This window comes from Aquila chrysaetos, chromosome 3, assembly GCF_900496995.4.
Source record: "Aquila chrysaetos chrysaetos chromosome 3, bAquChr1.4, whole genome shotgun sequence".
NCBI lineage: Eukaryota > Metazoa > Chordata > Aves > Accipitriformes > Accipitridae > Aquila > Aquila chrysaetos.
The window spans coordinates 19,492,310-19,513,929 of record NC_044006.1 but is presented as its reverse complement, the minus strand read 5'-3'; the positions used below and the strand labels follow the sequence as shown (position 1 = coordinate 19,513,929).

General features: G+C 37.5%; 1 protein-coding gene across 3 annotated transcripts in view; it reads right to left on the bottom strand.

Annotated features, from left to right (window-relative positions):
* SEPTIN7 (septin 7) overlaps positions 1-21,620 on the bottom strand; it is an 83,214-nt gene that overhangs the window by 17,856 nt on the left and 43,738 nt on the right. For all 3 annotated transcript variants that reach the window (XM_030009038.1, XM_030009041.1, XM_030009040.2), the window contains exons 4-6: positions 10,116-10,222; positions 3,695-3,795; positions 2,943-3,077 (exon numbers count right to left, since the gene is read on the bottom strand). In XM_030009038.1, coding sequence (XP_029864898.1) covers positions 2,943-3,077; positions 3,695-3,795; positions 10,116-10,222 — 343 coding nt within the window. The remainder of the gene's footprint in view (positions 1-2,942; positions 3,078-3,694; positions 3,796-10,115; positions 10,223-21,620) is intronic.

Here is a 21,620-nt window from a genome sequence, read left to right as displayed (position 1 = left end):
TGACAACTACTCTTAAGACACTGATTTGAGTGATAGATGCTTGAATGAAATTCAAAAGGCTACCTGGAACTGCTACAGGAAATCTCCTAGAATTGTGTAACACCAGAGGAGTAAGTCATAAGTCAATATTACCAGTAGTCATAAGACTTCTGCTACATTCAAGCAAGTGATAAGAACTCTCCTACGAAGGTAGTAGAGCCTGTGTCACTAGCTGGAAGATGGTCCAATTTAAAGCCCAACTGGTAAAGAGTTTACAGTTGTGAATCATGCTCTATTCAGATATGCAGTTTCAGTTTCTGAAAGTCATGTTTACTTGTATGCTTCTTCCTGAGAGTGGACTGTGACTTTTTTATTATAAATTAGATTGCTGAAGACAGTAAACTCTGTGGCCTGTGTACAAATGAAGTAGAAATATCACATCTCTAAATAGCTACGTATAACAAAAAGACCTTTATAAAAGTGGATGACAATGACAAAAACTAGAACACCCACCATATGGGTATACAAAACCATCAATGTGGATCGAAGTGGTCAATATTTCCTGCTTGCTAAAGTAAAGCCACAGAGGTTTTGGTGCATTAATGCTTCAGAATTATAGAAAGTTTAGTCAGGCTTAAAGGATTCACTTGAAGGATTTAACAAGATTATTTCTCATATAAAAGAAATTAGGATTAGGAACATTAAAACCAGATTCATTTGGTACTCAAATACAGCTTCTTCTCCAAACGATATATAAAAGAATAAAGAAAACATTAACGAACACATACTTAACACTTCACTTTAACATTTTCTACCTGCCACTGAATTTCTCAACTTCTCAACATGTTTCCATTAAATAGCTAACATTAATGCACATTTAGATTAACAGCACTGGTTTGGCTATCTATTCACTTTAATATGCTTTCCCTCTCCTTGCTTCGAAAAGCTACCTAGGCCAACACCAGGTTGAAGGGCAGTTGCCAAAGCAGAATAGTTCAGAACCACAACAGTGCTCATCTCAAGGTCTTGAGTTTACAGTGGAGACTAAAGCGGGAAGCCTTTATGTAAAGATCCTAGAACTGCAGAAAGAGGCTGCAATTCATTATCACCCCATTCACTTCCCTGAAAGGCGCCTCCCATCCCCTCACACTCTCCCCCTACCCCCACACAAACTAACCCATCAGTTCAGATGTCTGTGTGGATACCAGCTAAAAATGGTGGGACGCATTAAATGGAAGGACCTAATCTGCAAATTGTTTTTTCTTTATAAATTGTAACAAGCTGGCTTTTACAAATGTATTAAGTCATAAGGACAAACAGAGGTAAGTTCTCCTACAAATGCTTTAATTCAATGTAAATACAATCAAGCATTAAGAGTGAAGAGTACACTACTCAACTGGTGCAGCTGTCTGCACAGGAAAAATGACTGAAGACTGCTTCCACCACAAAAACCAGGTAGGAAGTGAGCAATGTCTTTTCAGAGAAGACAGTATCTTAAAAGAGGAAATGAATGCTAACAGCAGCACCAATTTTCTCTGTGCTCCATTCATTTCCTTAATTAGATGACAATTCCAAGCATTTACTCCAGTAATTGAAAAACACTATGCAAACCTAGCTCAACTTTACACTTTTTTTTAACTCAAGAATATGAAATATCTTCACAAGGAACATACTTTTCCAGCTTTCAGTCTTACAAAGTTAGTTACCAAAACTTAATTTATCTGAAGCATTACCTTTATTTTTCCTTACAAACAATTTGTACTTCCCACTGGTTTAAAGAGTTTTAATGGATAAAATGGGGGTGTGGAAGGAAGACAAATGTTTCCTGAAGAATCTGAAAGTTAGCTCAAAAAAGATTGACTAACACAAGGAATGGATCATCTTCCCTTTATTTAAATGACATTTTGATTTTGCACACTAGTAAAACAGTGTATGCCAAGGATTCAAGTGTTTGCATTAAAATTGACACGCACGTTGAGCAAAACTGACATTACAGACATGGATATGGAACAAAATGTTTAATTAAGATAATTCTACATAAGAAAAACTCTTCTCTACCCCCCAATATTTCTTTCTAAATTTGCAAAGTGTCTGACTAGTTCAAAGTGATTAGAACCATTCCAATGCTAGCTACAGAAGCTAAGTGTAATAGCTGGCATTTTTTACTGCCTGAGGAATATTCCTCAGAACTCCTTCATTACTCCCTTCAACAAGTTTTACTATTTTTGACCCATACAATAGAATAGGTTACTTATCTTCTCCTCCTGGTTTTGAAGGTGTAACTTAAGAGTCTCTGACAAATGTAACCAGTCATAATACAATGATAAAATGCTAAGCAACCAATTTCAGATATAGTCAATCTACATCTAATACACCCTGGAAATGCAGTTCTCCCTCTCTACCACTAGGTAGAAGTCTGATCAAGTTAAAAACTAAGCAGGGGTGGAAGATTGTATAACTGAAAAAAATCCAGAATGCCTATATTGGAATTGTCACTAGACAAAGGATTACACCCCAGGTGAATTAAAGCATGCTTATAAGAATGCATGAAACTTCCCATCTTCAAATTATCATTAAAATCAAAGGGAGGGAGTGAAAAGCAAAAATCCTGTTGCTTAAGAGTGTGAAACTGTTTCTCCTTCTGAACAGTAGTGTGTGAACAGAAGACATAGATCACAAATAGACCCGGCGCTTGTGAACACCTGTGTATTTTTAATTGTTCTAATACTATTTTTCTTGTTATGTAATTAACATGCAATCATGTTTTCTGGTATTCTAACTTATTACTTGTCTGGCTTGCTGATGTTTGACAAACCAAAGTAAGCTCATCTTGAAATTAAGCATGGTCTGCAGGCCATTAAGAAAATCGTATTTGGAATTTTACATAACTAAGAATGCCAAATTTGGATATTTATCTGAGATAAAAGACTGAGAAAGGAAACATACAATGCACTAATACGAACCCATGTCCTGAAGGAGCAATGAAGTATAAACAACACTGCACTCTATTATCTGGCATCTGACGTCTGTTCACTCGTGATTCTGCATTCAGGTAGTCCTCAAATTTACTGTCAATGTAGTCGATAACTGGCTGCCAACTGCAGAGGTTACATGAATAAAAACCTGTAAGTTACATCATTTATGTAAAAAAGTCTGTCTTTGCTAAGAAATACATGTACACTATTTCCCCATGGCTTGCTTTTTTTTTTTTTGGGGGGGTAGCGGGGTTGTTTTTTAAATTAAGAGACTTCAAGGCAGCACGTTTTAAGTGACCAGCCGCTCAACATACAACCGAGTTACATAGCTCTGAAGATACAATCTGTGAGTTCACTGACAAAACCTTTCAAACACAATTACCTTCATTGTAATAGCATTAAATAGAACACTTAAGAACAGTAGCTAAAGGAATATGCTTTACTGGTCACATCTTGTGACAGCACAGAAGTCAGTTCTGCACACTGCATATGTGGATAAAGAGCCAAGGGCTCCATTCACTTTAAAGGGAAAAGCTGATAGCATTTCAATCAAGTTAATAGAGGTACTTGGGAACTACAGTAGTTAAAGTTTTCAGCTAACTGAAAAGTTTAAAAACGTTAATATTTTAACTGAAGATCGAAGTGTGCTTTTTTTTAAAAAAGCCACAGGTATTCTCTCTCTCACACACACAAAATACAATTCAGAATTATTGTGGGAGAACATGCGAAGAATGTCTTACCAATTACTATTATCCACAGCATCTCCAAATCCTGGTGTGTCAACTATTGTAAGTAGTAACTGAACACCACCCTCTTTGATTAAAACTTTTGACTGCTCAACCTGTAAAATGAATAAGGTAAGATCAATTTTTTAGCAATTTAGTCACCCATCTTAAACACTGGGAAAAGCATTCAATGAATAAGAAGTCTGATAAAGAATTGCTAACTTTTCTGCTTCAGAGGGATACAGGGTCCATGTTTTGCTTATAAAATCCCAATAATTTGATAATCATTAATTATTTTTTAAAGAAAAAAACAGGGTCATAATTTAAATGAAGTCAGTGATAAAAGAACCCATTTAAGTATACAGAATATCTTAATATTTTAACTCCTGTTGAAACAGGAAAAACCCTAACCAACAATACTAATGCCAGTATTAAAAAAAAAAAAAAAAAAAAAAGACAGAGAGAGAGAGATGTTCTGAGATAGCCAGACATTCTGATAAACCAGGCACGATACATTTATGAAATTGTGAACTTTGGTCACTTCAAGAAAAATTACACTTTTTGAAACTAATCCTCCCCCAAGCACCTTAGATTCTACATTTCTAATTCTATGTATTTTTAAGAATACATTTATTCTTCAGCTAGTATAATGCTTGGGAAAGGAATCATAGGATGTGATGGTTTCCTGTTACAAACAAGATTGGTATTGGAAAGTAATACAATCTAGCTGCAATCTGCTAAGCTAGACCTTACATGATGATAATGGATTGGATGGATCCTGTCAGCTCAGGTCACTGATGGAAACCTGGCTCAGAAGGCAGCTGCACCAGCACAAGCCATGATGCAAGATCTGGGCGTGGGAATGCATGCCTTGAGTTGTGACCACCCATCTGCAGCGCAGCTCAGTCAGCTGCCATCAAACAGATTAAGCATGTCATAACAGAAAATTTAGGCTAAACAGCAAATGGACTGCTACCTCCTCCATTCTACTAATATCTCAGTAATTATTGATAATGCCAGTGTCAGGTGTATCTGCCTGAGAAAGTGCTGTACACCACTGTCGTATCAGTCTGATCCACAACAGTAAGAAATTACAAACTCATGTTAGCATGTTGGCTCTTTCCAATTGCTCACACAGTTAATCATAGTTTTTTCCCCTGGCATTAAGACAATTTCCATTAAATTACTAGTGACACTGTTTTCTAGACATGGATTCAAGAAATCAACTGTGCAAGGCATTTATTCAGAGCCACACATGAGTTGGCAGACACTGATGCACCTTTGTTGCTCATTGCTTAACATTTCTTAAGCCTCTGAACCCTTAACTGGGGAGAGAAAAGAAAGTTGTATTTAACTAGGTGAACACTTGCAAGAACATTCAGTAACGAACTTTCAGTGAGAGCAGAAACTTGGATAATAAATCTGCTCTGGATGGTCTCTTGACCAGCTCAAGATTTGAGAGAGATCGTTATCAATGCTGCTGAAGTGCTTGCACATCCCTAGTTATATAGGCGAAACAGACTCTCTCACAGCCACACCCGAACATTGTTGTAAACACTTTGCAATCACTGGTTATGTGATGCAATGTAAATCTACAAGATAAATTAACACTCTGCAGAAAATCAAACTAAATACCTCTTGCACAAGCAAAACGCTGATTCTGATTCAGAAGAGAATATACAGAAACACAGAAAACAGTAACTAACTGCAAAGAAAGATCCGTATTTAACCTCTGAGTATGCAGGATGTTATTTTTATCTACTCATCAGTAGGGATCCTATCTGAGCCAGATCAATCCCTTTCACTGCTAGGTCTCAAAAAATTAACTCAGCTACAGTATGTCTGTCTACAGCATGCAATCATCATGAGCTGGTTCCTCACCTAACAAAAAGACAACAAAAATAAAAGTAAGGCAGCTTCATAAAACAAGAGTCCCCAGCACTGGGCTACCTGGATGCTAGCCACAGAAGAATCCAGGTTGGGGTAGACTTCAAGGCCACCCAATTCAATCTCCTACTTAAGCTGGCCTTACTGCAAGGTTAGGAAGGTTTTACAAAAAGAAATTAAAAAAAAAAAAACACCCTAAGGTACACACACCAGCCTAAGACACCACCAAGTTACCCTTTCACTAACTGTACAACTCCTTGCCTTCCGAAACCGTCCAGTCCAAAGCCATGAGAACCTAGGAATACGTGCAGTGCTTTAAAAACTTATGTTTTAATTGTGGTGAATGTATTTTTTTCCCCTCAAGAGTCCTATAGATAAATTTTATTGTACACAATTGATGCCAGAACTCAAGACAGTAATCCCCAGCCACACAGTCAACTCGGCCAAGAGTTTACTACTCACAAGGTTTAGCACACAGGAGATTAACTTCTGATTGCTCACATTCTTTTTGCTGTCTTGCATATAGTATAGTAACCACAAAGTCCTCCTATAACCAAGCTCTCTGCAAGTAAAAGAAACCCCTAACACTTTCAAAAAACTAGAGATGATAATGTTAAGAGCTGTACTCTTGCCAAGTGCTACAAGGTATCAGCTTTATTCTTCAGCACAAAAATTCCCAGCAAGAAGCACTAAAATATTAAGCACTCACAGTGGAATGCTTTTACAAAAGAAGCAATTAATAAAACATTATCTTGAATGTGTGTTTATAACAAAGGAAAAGGAAGGTCAGGAGGTGCTCAGAAATGCCACACCAAACATTTTTCCCCAATTGTCTATGCTTGTAAAATGTAAGTGTGGCTGAAATAGTGAAGTCGCCTTCTGACAAATGGCCTGCAGTAACTGAATCTCTGCAGACAATGCTAATATCTTACTGGGTGGTGAGGATTTAAATTTATTCTTACTTTTCATAAATTCATGTAGGTATCTTGCTATCAGAGCAGGGTTTTCAAAAACCTACAGAACAAGAAACATTAGTTGATCAAATTAAATGCCCTATGCTTGTGTTGTGGACAATCAGACCATATCCACCATATATTGTAAGCAGTAGAGACTACTGGTAGGAGACGGTAGGTGAAGAACCTGCCATAAAGCCTCTGTAAAGCTGCATTTTTCTAACCTAAATGGATGTGTCCATACATGGTCAAAGGCACAGAAAGTAGCAACATCTGGAAAAGATCCAGAAAAATCACTGTAAACTAGTGTCATTCATAGTTAAGCATCCAACTGCATCCCATCATCTGATTTACAAGTATTCCCAAGGGATTCATGGAAAACATTAGTTCAAGTATTGGAATTTAAAACTTTTTAATAAAAGTCTTCTCCAAATGGCCATTTTCCCATGCACTCCAGTCAATTGGGTCACACGGGTCTCCTTGGCAGTTGGTACACAGCGTTCATGACATGATGCTTGTTACAGCTTGACTACTTTTAGTGGATTAAACAAACCTTTACCATACTCCATTTAAGATAGTCAAATAATGATCAGATAAAACATTTCATGCCCCATCATTTCTGAAGAAGTTTTGTTTGAATTCATCTGACATCAAATCACTTTTAACTGTTTTTCTGTGTTTTCCACAAAATTAATACAAAGGACCTGCCTCACAAAACAACTTCAATTGTTTTCAAGCCCAAACCACAGTTTGTATTTATTTGAGACACTCTCATATAATTCTTCACCATTAAGTTATTAACACCATATAAGTGCAGGCAATTATTACCACCAAGATTTTAGGATACTCTGGTCATCTGCCTCATCTCTACCCTGCAAAACTCTTGACATCCTTAACTTAGAAAGGTTTACACTGGCAAAGAGTACAAATTCCATGGATCCAAATAGCTGCCACTGTTAATTCTTTGATTTAATATTTGACTGGAATCACCTCCACATCATACACAGTTGCCAGCACACACAATTTTCAAGGTTGTAAGGGGAAACAAATTTATCCTCACTTAGACATTGACACTGAAATAAGACAGTTTGTTTCCATCTTAAAATGCTATGCTTACCGAGTTTTCATTCATCACAAGTAACTGAAAGCAAAGCAATGTTGCACTACAATTATACTAAAACAAAAAAAATACTCATTAGATAAAGTAAGCAATAGTTTCTAAGGGGGAAGTTTGTCTTTAAATATATTTAATTTCCAATCATATTATTTGCTAAGTCATGACAGACCCCAATTCACTACTGAAAATAGTTTTGGCTAGCTCTCGGCCACCCTCAGGCTTTAGCCCACACAGTGGAAGTAGGAAAAAAATGCAATGGCTTTTCAGCCAGGGCTCTGTTCAAGCCCCTGTCCCCGTCCCCATCCTCCCCCCTTTTTTTTTTAGCTTTACATGTCAATCCCCCCCTCCCCCCAATTAAGTGAAACTTCCTGAAAAGTATGGGTTTTTTTCTTCAACCAGTAAATGAATAAAAATCAAACCACCTCTGAAGAATTCAAAATTCAGGATGAACAGTTCATCTAATTTTGCCACTTAACAGATGAAAGCACTTAACTCAGATTCCAGAAGCTCCACACACAGTTTTAGTTTAACTTTTCTTACCCTGATCCACCTTTAGCCAGGGTGGGACTGAGTTATCTTTGAAAGATGCCTTGTTATATTTTTCATTAGTTTGTGTGTAAATTCCTCCTATGATTTTTCCCAATTAAAAAAAAAAAAAAAAAAAAAATCTTCCAATGACAGGGAATACTACCCCCCATTATTTAAACTATAATCCAATGAACACAACCTAAATTAGTTTAGCTTCTGCTAAACCAATGTGTAATCAACAGTAATGAAATCACATCTCTCTCCCAATAAAAGTCACCCTTCTACTTAGTTTTCCAACAGTCACTAATTATTTCATTAATAAGTATATTATACCAGAGCTTAACTATTTGCACACCTTTTCCATCCCACTTAACATCTCTCTGAAACAGGTACATAAATTCAACCCTTCTAATTCAAATAATGGTCAAATACCCCTGCTAACAAGCTTTTAAGTCCATTTTGTCAGAGTCACTATGGTTTTACATTAAACTGATAAAATAGCCTAATAGACATGACCAAAGCTTAGAAAAAACCAAATATATTGTTAACCAAACTCAGGTTGTTCAAAAGCTTTCTTCCAAATTAAAAAGTTGATACTCTGCAACGAATGCATTTTTTATTTAGTATTCAAGGCTTTGATGTTGAGCTAACTGACAATGTCATTTAACCTTCTTAGTACAAGCATAACTAACTTTTTCCTGGCCCTGTGGTAATTATTCAGTGTTCTGAGATTGGACTAAAAAAAGCCTTACCCAAAGCCCCAAACAAAAACAAACCAAAAGCCCCACAAAACAGTAAGGTCAGTGGATCATAGCACTGGAGCACAGTTATTCAATTCCTTTGAATAAAAAAAGCATTCAATTTTACAGCTTCTGTTTAGCACCTTGCATACCCTCCTAACTCAACACAAGGCTTAATCACTTTATGACAACTCTGTAATTGCACAGACCACCTCAGCTGTGGCTGAAGTGATTGAGACTGTCATTTTGCAGCTGAAGGAACTCTCCTGGAGAACAGCAGTAATGGTGAGCACCCTCAGCCCTCATCTGTATGAAGTTAGATTATCACAAGCTATCTTCACCAAAATCTTAAACAAGCATCTGACACACATCAAGAGAGATGACCAGAGCTCATGCATCCTTATTCAGCTGCTCAGCTGTGGATGCAGAACATACCCCACTGAAACATAATGATTTCCTAAACTACCCACAACATTATTTAATCATTTCTTAATACTAAGTTGGGGGGTTTTTTAATAACCTTTTTATAATACAAAAAGCATGCTCCTTTTCTTGAGAGAAAATAGAACTGATCAGCAGCAAATTATGACACAAAACAAATGGATCAACTTCAGTTTTCTAGTCTTTGACTAAATATTTTAGTTGTATCATGCACTTGCAGTACCACCTTCTTGCCTATGTAAGTCTAGTGCTTAAAAGCAGCCAGGTTCACCCTAGTCCCTAATATGTTTCAGAGTAACAACTTATAATAGGTAAAAAATGTACCACAAAGGATACAGGCTGCAGAATGGTGGATACTTTTATACCTTAGGCCCTTAGGCTTACAACAAATCCTTTAATACACAGCTTCTAAAAGCTTGCCTTAAACAGTCAAGTGTTTTAGTGTACATCTACGTATTTCTATGGATATACTTAATATTTTAATTGATAATAAAACATTCCCTGTCCAAACAGGACTGTACCCATATGACGTTTCTAAAGTACAGGCAGCACACCAAGTGCTTCACTTCAGGGCTCCCACACTTCAACAGGCTAGAAGTTTCAGAACCTGGAAGCTTTGTATAGCTAAGGCACACTGAATATTTCTTAGTGGTTCACACCTTGGCTAAACTTGCGTGAAATATAGATGCTTATGTGACAACTGTATCACCTTATATTACTAAATTGCAAGTTACATTGATCAAGCTGCAGGTTTTTTCCCCCAGACATACCTGTACAGTCTTTTTAATTCTGTGTGAAGGACCTGGATACTCTGGGGAATACAATTCTGTCAAGAATAATGAGTTGATTAATGTTGATTTTCCCAGTCCAGATTCACCTGGAAGAAAACAGAACAGTTTCAGTAAAACTGGAAGTATCATACCAAGTATAAACATTTAGATCTACATTTCAAATACTCTTGAAACATAGTACCGGCAAACATGCACTGCACTCTAAGGCTTTGAGAATCTATCATCTTCTCCCATTTCAAGGAAAACCCTGCAAATATGTCACTGCTGGATTCTATAGACATTCATTTTTCTGATCACATTAAGTACTGAATGCATTTAGTACTTCTCCATTGCTCCCATTACAACACACAAAGATGACGTTACCCCACATTAAACTTTAAAAACAAGCTGTCTTCCTGGTATGACTTCATATCATAATGCCAAAGCAGACTAAGTTATCTCCTTTATTTCAAGTATTATTTGAGAGTCTTATTGTCGGGGTGGAGGGGGGGGGGGGGGGGGGGGGGGAAAAGATAACAGAGATTGAGATTAGTTTGGTTTAACTACTAAAGCCACAAGAGCTAAAATGAAGTTTCAGAACTATGTGGTTTGCCTGGGAATTTTGTTGTTGTTGGGGCAGGGAAGGGGGATTGGATTTTGTTTGGTATTTTTGGTAATTTGTTCATAAGCAACAATAAGTCAGCCTTGCTAAAGAATTTGGAGACACTACTGCCATGACAATCCAAGCAAATACAGTTACAATTCCCACAGCAAAGATTACCTCCCATTTACAGCTCTACAGAGACAGGAGCAAGAATTTCACATCAACTACTTATTACAGTATTAAAGACAAGTCTTCTGCTTAGTTTTCTATCGTAGAGAAACTACTTCAACACAACAATTCTTATTAGCATGAGAACCAAGGAAAAAAGTATATGGAAATGATGCTTTCTGTTTAAGTTTTCATATGCAGTACTGTTAGTACATTGACCTAGACAGAAACAGTCACACAGAAATTTGCTCTTAAGCTAACAAATTTGGGTGCAAACCACTGGTGACATACTTTCACTGAGGGAGGAGAATGAGCTGCACTACACCCACACTTTGAAAAGAAAAAACCTACCCATTAGTCCTCACCATCCCCAAATACCAGTTGATTTAAAGACAAAATTCAGAAAGCTTCACAACTTGTCTTCAGATAAACGTCCTGGGTTAATGCAAGTAACTGAGAGTTACAAAACAGAAAGTAGTTATGAACTGTGGCAGACAAGACCTTGTCTCAGCTGTAATAGCTGGCTCCATTTCATACACAAGCTAGCTTATACACATCAGCCATCTCGATTACAATGGTGTAGCTCAAAGTCTCTGCAGTACCTAACAGAGCAATCTGATTAGATATACTGTAAACGGATTAGCAGCTGATGAAACATTGCAACCAGAGCTCCTGCAGGCTGCCTACATTATTAATAGTGCTTGTTCTTCAAACTCCACCCTGTCTGACTGATGAGCTAACTCATGCTGCAAGCAGGGTCTGGCTACAGCCAGGAAGATGGGCTGTGGCAGCCAAGGAACAAGGAGATACTCAAGTTAGCAGTGCTGGGAACACTAACCCCAACACAACAGCTATCGTGAGCCAGAAGGGACAGGCTTGCCGACAAACATTTCATCACTACCACTGTAGAATCTGCCTTTTTCTGTGGTCAGATGCATTAGACATTTCAGAACTGTGTGGTAAATACAGTGCCTAAAAGTGTCTGGTTCTAAGGGACACACGTCTTCTACTCTGCACTTGCAAGATCTTTAGGGCAGGGTCACCTACAGCTGAGGGGCTTCCCCAAGTCTGCAACAGAAAGAAGCTTCTGAAAAGCACAGCTTTCCAACCTCATAGCTACAGCCAGTCTGAAGCATAACCTTCTCCATCTCACTACTCTGCTCAAGGTGCACATATAATTCCAGTTAAACTGAAGAGGTTTTTTATCCACCCTACCAAACCCCTGAAGAGGAGGGCTCCAATTTTGCAATGTACAATTCATATCCTTTCAGTGAACATCACTTTTTTAAGTTGACCATAATCTCGCAATAGGCTCTCTACTGCACTATTGAAGAAAGATTTGCACATCAGATTCTACTTCAATATACAAAAAGGGTTGTCCCTTCTTCTCCCTTCTGTTAGGGTTATTGCTGGTCTTAACATGATACAGAATTTAAAGTGGAAAACACTGGGAACAACCACTTCTCCTGAAAATCATGGTGCTTGTCAAGTTGCCCTTGAAATTCAACATATGGAAATAAGCTTTTTCAGCTTTTACAGGATGTGATGGAAAACCAGCAGCTCCCCCTAGATGGCTCCTGCAGCTGTGGTACCAAGTAGTTCCTGATTACGCCCTAATAGATTTGAGTTTTGGTCCCCCACCTTACAGCAGCAAAGATGGCAAGGCACTTTTGAGACAAAATTAGTGAAAAGATAAGTATGCTAAGGATATTTATGCACCACCTTGTTCCCAAAGGTGGGATATTTATGCCCAGCCTCCTAGATACCCCCACCCATGCTAACCTAACTTTAATCAGCCAGTGCAGATTACAACAGTTCAGACTGCTTAAGTGCTACCAGTGATTTAAGTATTAAATGTAAGAGTTAGCATCAATACACCAATCCTGGATGCAGTTGTGCCTTAGACCATGTAACAGTCAACACCTATGATGGTAGTAAAAGGCTATAATATCAAATAAAACAAATTACACTGAAACTGTAGGTAAAAAAAAACAACTGGAACATTTGATATTGTACTATAGGGAGTCATGCTGCATCCACTGTAATCAAACAGGAATTTCTTTGCTGATTACAGGGGAAGCAGAATTATAGAAACCAAGTGTATTTGAACAATTCTAGCAGCCTATCTGGACACGTTAAAATACTCTGATCTTAACTAGAAATACGGTAAGGGGCGGGGGGGGGGGGGGGGGGGGGGGGGAGACGGCACCACAACAAACCACCCCAAACAAAACCTTCTGTTCTTCCCATGTAGAACCTTGCTCAACCCAAATACACCTGAAAGGATTCCCTACTGGAAAGGCTGGGAATGCAGCTTCCAAAGGATGCAATGGGCTGTGAATATAACAAACAAAACACAAGAGAACAGGGAAAACAAGTGGAATTTACTTTGCCTTAACAAACCGAAACAAAACAACAAAAAAAGAGATGCACCCCAAATAAAAATGCATCTTCCCACTCTTAGCAAGCATTTCTGATGAGATTTTGCCCTTTCACCATTACATAAAGTGGCATAAGGATGCAACATAATAGAACCATTTCAGTAGTAATAACTTCCAATCACTCAATGCATCATGATGCAGTTAGATCTAGCTTCCTAATTTGGATTGAGTTATTTTTAGAAATATCTTCTGTTTTCAGCATGAAATATTTTGTTTCAAAAAGAAAAGAAAAAAATACTTTGACTTTGCAGGGTAATCCTGAATCCAAGAGTTTATTTTTGGTATCCAGCGACTGTTTTTACCTTGCCCTCACTCTCCCACTAAATGTTTCATATATGCTTCTTCTTAAATATATGGTTTTCTTCATTATTTTATGTCTCATGTTTATCAGCAAATTAGCATTTCAAAATTTCAGCATCTTCTCAAGCTATTTTTCCTCTATAGTCACATTCAAATATATGGTGCTGGCCACTCTCATTGGTAGAAATAAGCATGTACTTCTACTAACGTACTCCTGTCAGTCTTGCAAAGGACAGAATCTTTTGTCAGCCCTTACATGACTAGCAGAAGTTCCAACTCTTCTCAAGTCTATGAATTTCTAAATGGCTGTACAAATATTGGAGCTTTTCTTATACACTTATACACAACAATTTCCTGCTGACAATTAGCATCTTTATACAGGTGGCCCATGGCACATCAATTAAAATTAACCTTGGATAGGAAAATTTCTTCTTCTGCGAACAAAACACTGACCAAGTACTTCCCTTTTTCTCTACACATATGAGACTAGCTGTAAGATGAGAAGGGAGACAAAAAACAAAACAAAACAACCAATCCAACACATTCAGCTTTTTCTATCTCAAACACATTTTTGGGGGTCAGAAGAGACCACTAGCAATCGCTAGAATGGTTTGCAAATAATGGTAAATAGTCTCCAGAATAATATTAAAGCAGATAAGTATGGAGGATTAACAATTAAAAAACTGCAACAATGAAGTGCAGTCCACAGGAATGGGGGGAAAGCAGTGCTCCAGAGGTGAAAAATAAGTAATTCAGGTTGTTCTCAACTGAGCTACATAAATCTTTCATTTCCAAATTACTCCCTGTAAACAAACCAGAAATCCTAATCTGTGATAATCAGTTAGAAAATCTACTTGCAGCTAAAACTGCAAGTGTTCAATACATGGGGTTTTTTTCAGTTCAACTTCTATCCATCAGCTCTCGTTATGACTTTATTACTACAAAGAAACTTAAATGGCAAGCATCTCCTCCCTATGGTAATAGAAGTGGATTTTTATCCTTAAATCTTAATGATGCTGCTTTTTTCACTATTCATTATTGTGGCACGTTGAGAACGTGGCATATTTCCAATCTCCTCCAATTTTTCAGCCTCTGCCATTCTAACTCAAATACCTACAACAGAAATGGACAAGCAGTCCAGTCCAACCCAGTTTCCAGCTTTATATGCAACTCCTGTTGGAGACTAGTATTTCTCCTGTATATATTACATCTCCTGATAATGCACCTCACCACATCTTCTAGCTATGATGTCACTCTGAAAATCCAGGATCGGTTTTCTACTGTATTTTTAGGATCTTGTTTTCTAAAATGCAAGCCCTGAACTTCAAAGCATGATGTACAATCTTAGATTTATGACCCCATGTAAGAGTTCATTAAACATACCAAGTGATCAAGATCACTAACCAATATTGAACATTCTCAGTGTGCTCTTTGCATGTTTTACTTCCTACCTCTTCATTAAATGAGAAAGAAATTACTCTTGCAGAATTCACTGTAAGTTTTTCTATTCTTTGCTGACAGTTACTTAGCTATCTACCAGTCAAACAGTATTTCATGCTCATGCCCTGTGACAGTCAACTGCAATGCTGGGAATGTGACCACACGTGCTATCCGTACTTAAGAATTTCAAGCTGCTTTCCCAAGCTCCAGGTGGGACTACAAGACTGCCTAGGAACCACCCACGTGCAAGGAAAATGCTTTTGGTGATCACAGCATCATAAACCAAGACTTCAGTTGAATTGCTCAAAGAAGTATGCTTCATGTATTGTCACCAAGAAGATGACCCAGTCTCTGTCACTGTATCTATTAACCGAGAACGGTAGGAAGTACAGATTCAAAAGATGCATTAACTGCTAACAACTCTGGTGGGTGAGAGAAGGTAACATCCCAGTGGGGCTTGTAGTTTACTAGAGACAAGCCACCAACATCTAATGTCCCAGGGTAAACAGGTTTTCTACAAACTGCACAATTTTTTTCAAAGCTTCCACTGCATTCTAAGTAGAAGTCTGTATTTAGAGTTACTTGATACAAACACAAGCTGCAGTTGCTTTACTGATCTATCAGAATGAAGATATCCAACAATATGTTTCTTCTCTGATGTGAGGGGGCAGAGATTGTTAGTGCATTTGATAGCCCCAAAGAGTTATTACAAAGGGATCGAATTAAACAGAAAATTGCTGTACTTCACAACTTACATATACAGAACTTTTACATTAAAGCGTATTCTATTTTTAGAAGGTGAGCCAGTTTTTTTCATGGAATTTTTTCCATTTTATAAATTCTAATTATTGTGACAGTTTTTGCTTAAAATATAATCCCATCAGTTTGATACTGGTGACTCAGAGGGGTAAAAAGCTTGTCAGAAGACATAAAAAAATAATGCATTTCATCTTCTTTCATCCTTGTACAATTCACAGTTTATGTGCATGACAGCACCTGCAGCTTTATGCAAGTGTGCAATGGCTTTGATGGCACTGTAACACACAGTTTTTTGCTTTTATACAGAAGGGAAGCTACATGAATAATCAAAGAGCCTTAAATACACCAAATGGTATGATGGAACCATCCTCTCACAAGGGGGAATGATGCTCTGCCATGTCGTTATAGATGACCACAGAAACAGAGACTATAAGATGCTTTTAATTTTAAGTCTGATTTTAGAAGCTTTCATAAAGGCTAGTTCCTGTCTTCAGCACTCCACAAAATACAAACCAATATTTGGATAAACATACAAGAACATCCAAATGAAACCCATCAGGAGGAGGGGTAGGAGCAGCACCATGCTACACAGCTGCTCCCACATATCTACAGTTCCATGTAGGACAGCATTATGTGAAATCTTGCAAAAAGTTCCACTTTGTATTTCATAGATGTTTATAAAGGAAAGAGAGCCAAAGCTCCATCATTTCACAACTTGAATTTGGAGCATAAATTATGGAAGTAACTTCTGTTAGAGCCACAGAGCTGATCCTAGCAAAACAGAGTAACAGGGAAGTCTACCAGCAATAAATTCATTTTTGCCTATCAGCAACTGCATCAACAGCAACAAAATTTCAGCATTCAGTATACAGTAAGACAACTTAATAAGCTTTCTTAGAGCAAAATTTAAATTTTAAGTGCAATAACCGAGGACAGACTCTTGCCATATCATTCTTGTCACAAATGTCATTTAAATAATTCAGAAAAGCCATTAAAAGCAGGCAAGGGAAGTACTTCAGAAGAATATTGCAACAGATTCTAGATAGCACTCCCAACCCACCACTTGCACTAGAATTCACGATGCAGCATGGTGAGGCAAGAAGCAAACCAAGTCATCAGGGGCTCGAGGATCGGAAAATGAGGGAAAGAAGACACCAGACAGATGCGGTAAGTCAAATCTACAGGTTTCCAAAAAGAGGGGAGGGTAAATGTAAAAGTCTGCTTTTAAAACTAGACCCCTTCTCTGCAACAACCACCAACAATTCACAAGTTAAAGATTTTGTGACACTTCATGAAGAAAATCACATTTGCTCTAGTTACATATATAGGCTTTGCTCCTGATAAATACCATGTCTGCAAAGTAGCCGTTTAAAATAGGATATGTTAATTAAACATGAAGCAAAGGAAGCAAGCTTTCAGCACTTAAAAAAAAAAAGTTCTAGTCTAGTAAAACCAAGGAACTGCAATCACAAGTTTCTCTTCATTTTTAGATATTCAACATGACTACAGATGAAAAAAACACCCCATGGCATTGGTCCACCCATATCTAGTACCAACAACAGCTGAAATGTGACAACCTGGGCTTCAGCGTCCAAGCTTGCATGGAATTAGAAGTACGCAATTAGCAGATGCAGCCCAGGCTTGCCAAAGCTTACCTTGCTTTATTTTCTGTATTAGTTAAAAGAAAACTCCTATGTCTGATCAAGTTGTGGCCACACTGCAATGCAGTTCCAGAGACATGACAAGCAACAAGAAGTTGTCAAAACTGACGTACATGGGAAATCTGAATGTACTAGCTATCTGTGAAATAACTGGGTTAAGGGATTCAACTGGAAATGACAGAAGCAACAGAGCTCCAGAACAACAAGTCTTCTATGGTTAAATGTCATAACCAGCATATACCTTGAATTTTCACAGGCTTTGACAAAGCCAAAATAAAGAGCCTTCACAATAGAAGAAAAAAAACCCATATCGCTTCAAAATGAAAGCAAGAGGAACAAAAACAGTTGTGAAAGATGCTAAAGAAGGATTGTCTCTAAGACTACGAAAGCATATATCTGAGACTACCACTGCTTGGTCTGGAAGAATTATGTGTCTAGAGAAAGCTGCAGAGCTGGACTTACTCTCTGGAGACACGTACAGTGACAAATCTACTTGATTAAATTCCCCAATTACATGAATTTAAAAAAAAGTAGTAAAAAAAGCAAAAAAGATGATAGGAACATGAAATTTGTCATCTATACATTACTGTTTACAACTAATTGTACAGCATTTGCAGTACATAATTTCTAACATTTGCTGACTCAAGAAGGAAAGGTATATTTATCACAGATTAATTTGTCACAGTAGGATCTTTCATTACTCTGGCAGAAATAAAACCCACACAGCTATCTACATGCTGATGAGAAAATAACAAAAGAGTGATTGGGTTTACTTAATCTTTAAGACTAAAATACTTGGTACAGATACAGGGTCAAAACCTTAAAGACAGTATAGCTTGCATTACTCACATTCTACTTAAGAACAAGAAGTATTACAGATCAACTCGAGCAAAAGGAGAGAAAGGTGAAGCACATTAGGCAGGATGTTACTCAAAAAAGTCACCCAACTGATACATCTAAGGCATGAATATCACAGAAAATTTCAAAAGGACAAAAAAATAAAACTTTTTTTTTACATGGAAACTAATGAGTCTCTACAGAACTCTACAAAGAGCACCTAGATTGACTTACTCAACACTGTATCAGCTCTTCCCTTGAAAATTTATGCACAAACACAATAAAAACTACTGGAAGTAAGTGTTGAGTGCTCTCAAAATATCCCAGGTAGGACATTCTGCTATTAAGCCAATCCACAAAAATCTGTCAGAGGACTGAACTAGATTTCTAGTGCTAGTCAAAATTCGTTTCAATATCTTATACCTTGTCTCTTGATGCCTTCTCTCCTTAATGTCTTTGGAAGTACTTGTTATTGCAGGCAGCACAAGGGAAACTATGTTAGGACAAGACACTTAACTGGCACAAGTGGCAAAAGAAAGATACAGATAACATGACAGAATTCTGCAAGTTTACCCCAGTGATATTATTTTTGTGGCAATAAGGAATGAAAAGTTAGGGCAATGCCATTTGCAAGTTAGGATAACTCTGCTTTTCAATATTTGGTCTAGTGTCAAACAAGAAGCAAAAGGATTGCAGAGATGTGCTTTGCTGGATACACTGCTGCCAATTCTAAGCAACCTTGGCAAAATACACAGATTTGATACCTCAATTACTTGGGAGCAGTTACATGCTTTTGTTTCCATAAGACAGCTTCCACTGTAGTCATAAAAATGGGTATTTTATCTCTAACAAAGGCTGAGGTAGGTTGGAATAAGCTTGTGTTGTCAAGACTACACCCTTTTTAATATGGTGAGAAGAACTGTTTTGCTTAAGTGCTAAGCCATTGCTTCCAAATTGCTGCCACCACTATTTAGTTTTCTATTACTTTTAAGGAAAACTGAGCCGCTTTTGTAGCGACAACAGAAGCATACATTTACAAAGCTGAAAGGCAAACGGATAGGTCTTATGATAAGGTGATATCCTAAGACCTGTCTAGTGTGCTTGCTATGTTTTGCAGCAGATGAGCGTGAATGACAGACACAGGAGGTGGACCAGGATTCCTTCTGGAATTCCTGCCAGCTAGGAGGACACAGCCCAGAGCCAAGGACACAGAATCAGGTCAGTCGCAGGCTTATCCTTTACAGAAGGTGAGGATGATATACAATGAATTTAGGCAAAAGAGATACAAAACGTAATTCTTAAAATATTTTCTCACATAAATTCTTAAATCATTCAGTCAAATGCAATGTAAAAAAAAAAAAAACAAACCACAAAAAAAAACCCCAAAACAAACCCACAAAACAAAACCCACACCAAAAACCTGACTTGGTAAATTAGTGAAAATCTAACATTCTCTTTTCTCTCTCAACATCTGCTGAGTTGTCAGCTACTGGTTTCTGCTATGCCTGGCACTGATGTAGCAGAAAAATGGTGAATAAATACTTGCCAATAGTCAGTTTCCTCTAAATTAGCAACTTTGTATATATTCCACATTTTTGTCAGCAGTGTATGCCTCCAAGACCTAAAAAATAAGAAATCTTGCAATTTTTCCTCCACTACAGTGTAATGGTATTCCTTTAAATTAGCCTTTTCAATACAAAATATCACAAAATCTCACCTCATCTCCTACTTCAACATTTATGCTACTCTAAGGCTCTGAGTTCCTCTGTGGATTTTAAAGTTACTTGCTTTTGTAGGGCTAGCAGCACATAAAATATTCTAGTAATTTCTACATTCCGTAAGTTAGAATATGAGGATACCACCTTCGCAGTACTACGGATTTTCATTTTATCTGAACTTCAAAATCTGAATTTAAAAAGTCTCATGTTGCTCTCCTACAGCAAAAAGCTTCCCACTCCTCACGTGCCATGTTTAAGAATTTGCTTGAGTAATTGTCAGATTCCTATTCAAGTTTGCTGTTGGAAGTGGTATATCATATACTTGTTCATACTAAAATAGTAATTCTACTAGTGAGATGTTACAAAAAAATAAAAAGCTTCAGTGATGCACGGAAGTCCAAATAAGATACATCTGATTAACATGTTATTTATTTACAGTTCAACACATGTGAAAGCTCCCCATTTAATAAGAACTTGTGGAGTCATTTGAAAATACATACAAATAAGATTTCCATACCACACAAATGTTGCATTTGAAACACACATCCTAAACAAGACTGTATGTATGCTAAATGATGTATCATTTACAAAACTTTAAGCTGTTCTTTTTAAAACAAGGAACAAAGACTTGCCTTCATCCTACATCACATTGGGCAGCTGCAACAACCAGCACTTCAAAAAAAGTGTCATCTCACAAGCATGTTGCCAAAGTGTAGTTACACATCCATTAACATCAGCTGATCTGATGCATGACTCCAGCTGAGCAGTGCTACAGCAGGTTGTGCTCTTCCCCTGAGCTCTCAAGAATTTCAGACACATACAGAATCCACAAAATACAATTTTTAAGCATTTACCTAGGAATATTTTTCAATCACATCCTACAAGACTGACTTGTGCATAGCTTCATTTAGTATTTTTAGTATGAAGGTATCCATGGGATAAGCTGCTCTTCCAACTATGAAGTCTTAAAATTCTTCGAGGAAAAATATCTCACACATAAACACAGATCCTTCATTACAACCACCACAGTATAGTCAGTAATTATAATGCTGAAGATTTTTAGCCAAAAGCACAGGTCCTTCATTACAACCACCACAGTATAGTCAGTAATTATAATACTGAAGATTTTTAGCCAAAAGCACAGGTCCTTCATTACAACCACCACAGTATAGTCAGTAATTATAATACTGAAGATTTTTAGCCAAAAGCAAGCATTATTTCAATGCAACTGAAGCTCATTTTGACAAGTTTCTGAAACAAATGCCTAATCACTGTCATAGCAGCCAGTACTGCCACAAAAAAAAAAAAAAAAAAAGTTAAATCCCAGCTTCCATGCCACCCCTTCTTTGTGCTGACACAAGATTTTTCTTTTGCCATGCTACAAACAGACTGAAGACTAACCTTCCTTGCAGCTCTCAGAAAACTCTCCAGCTGGATTCGCACACTAATCCAATTTGGGCCTAGTGCTATTAGCTCTTTCAGCAGCAGCACTGACTTAGGCCAGGTTAAAATCTGAATTTCAGCCTAGAGGAACAGCTGCTATTGTTGGATCACAGTTTTTCCTAATCAAACCAGAA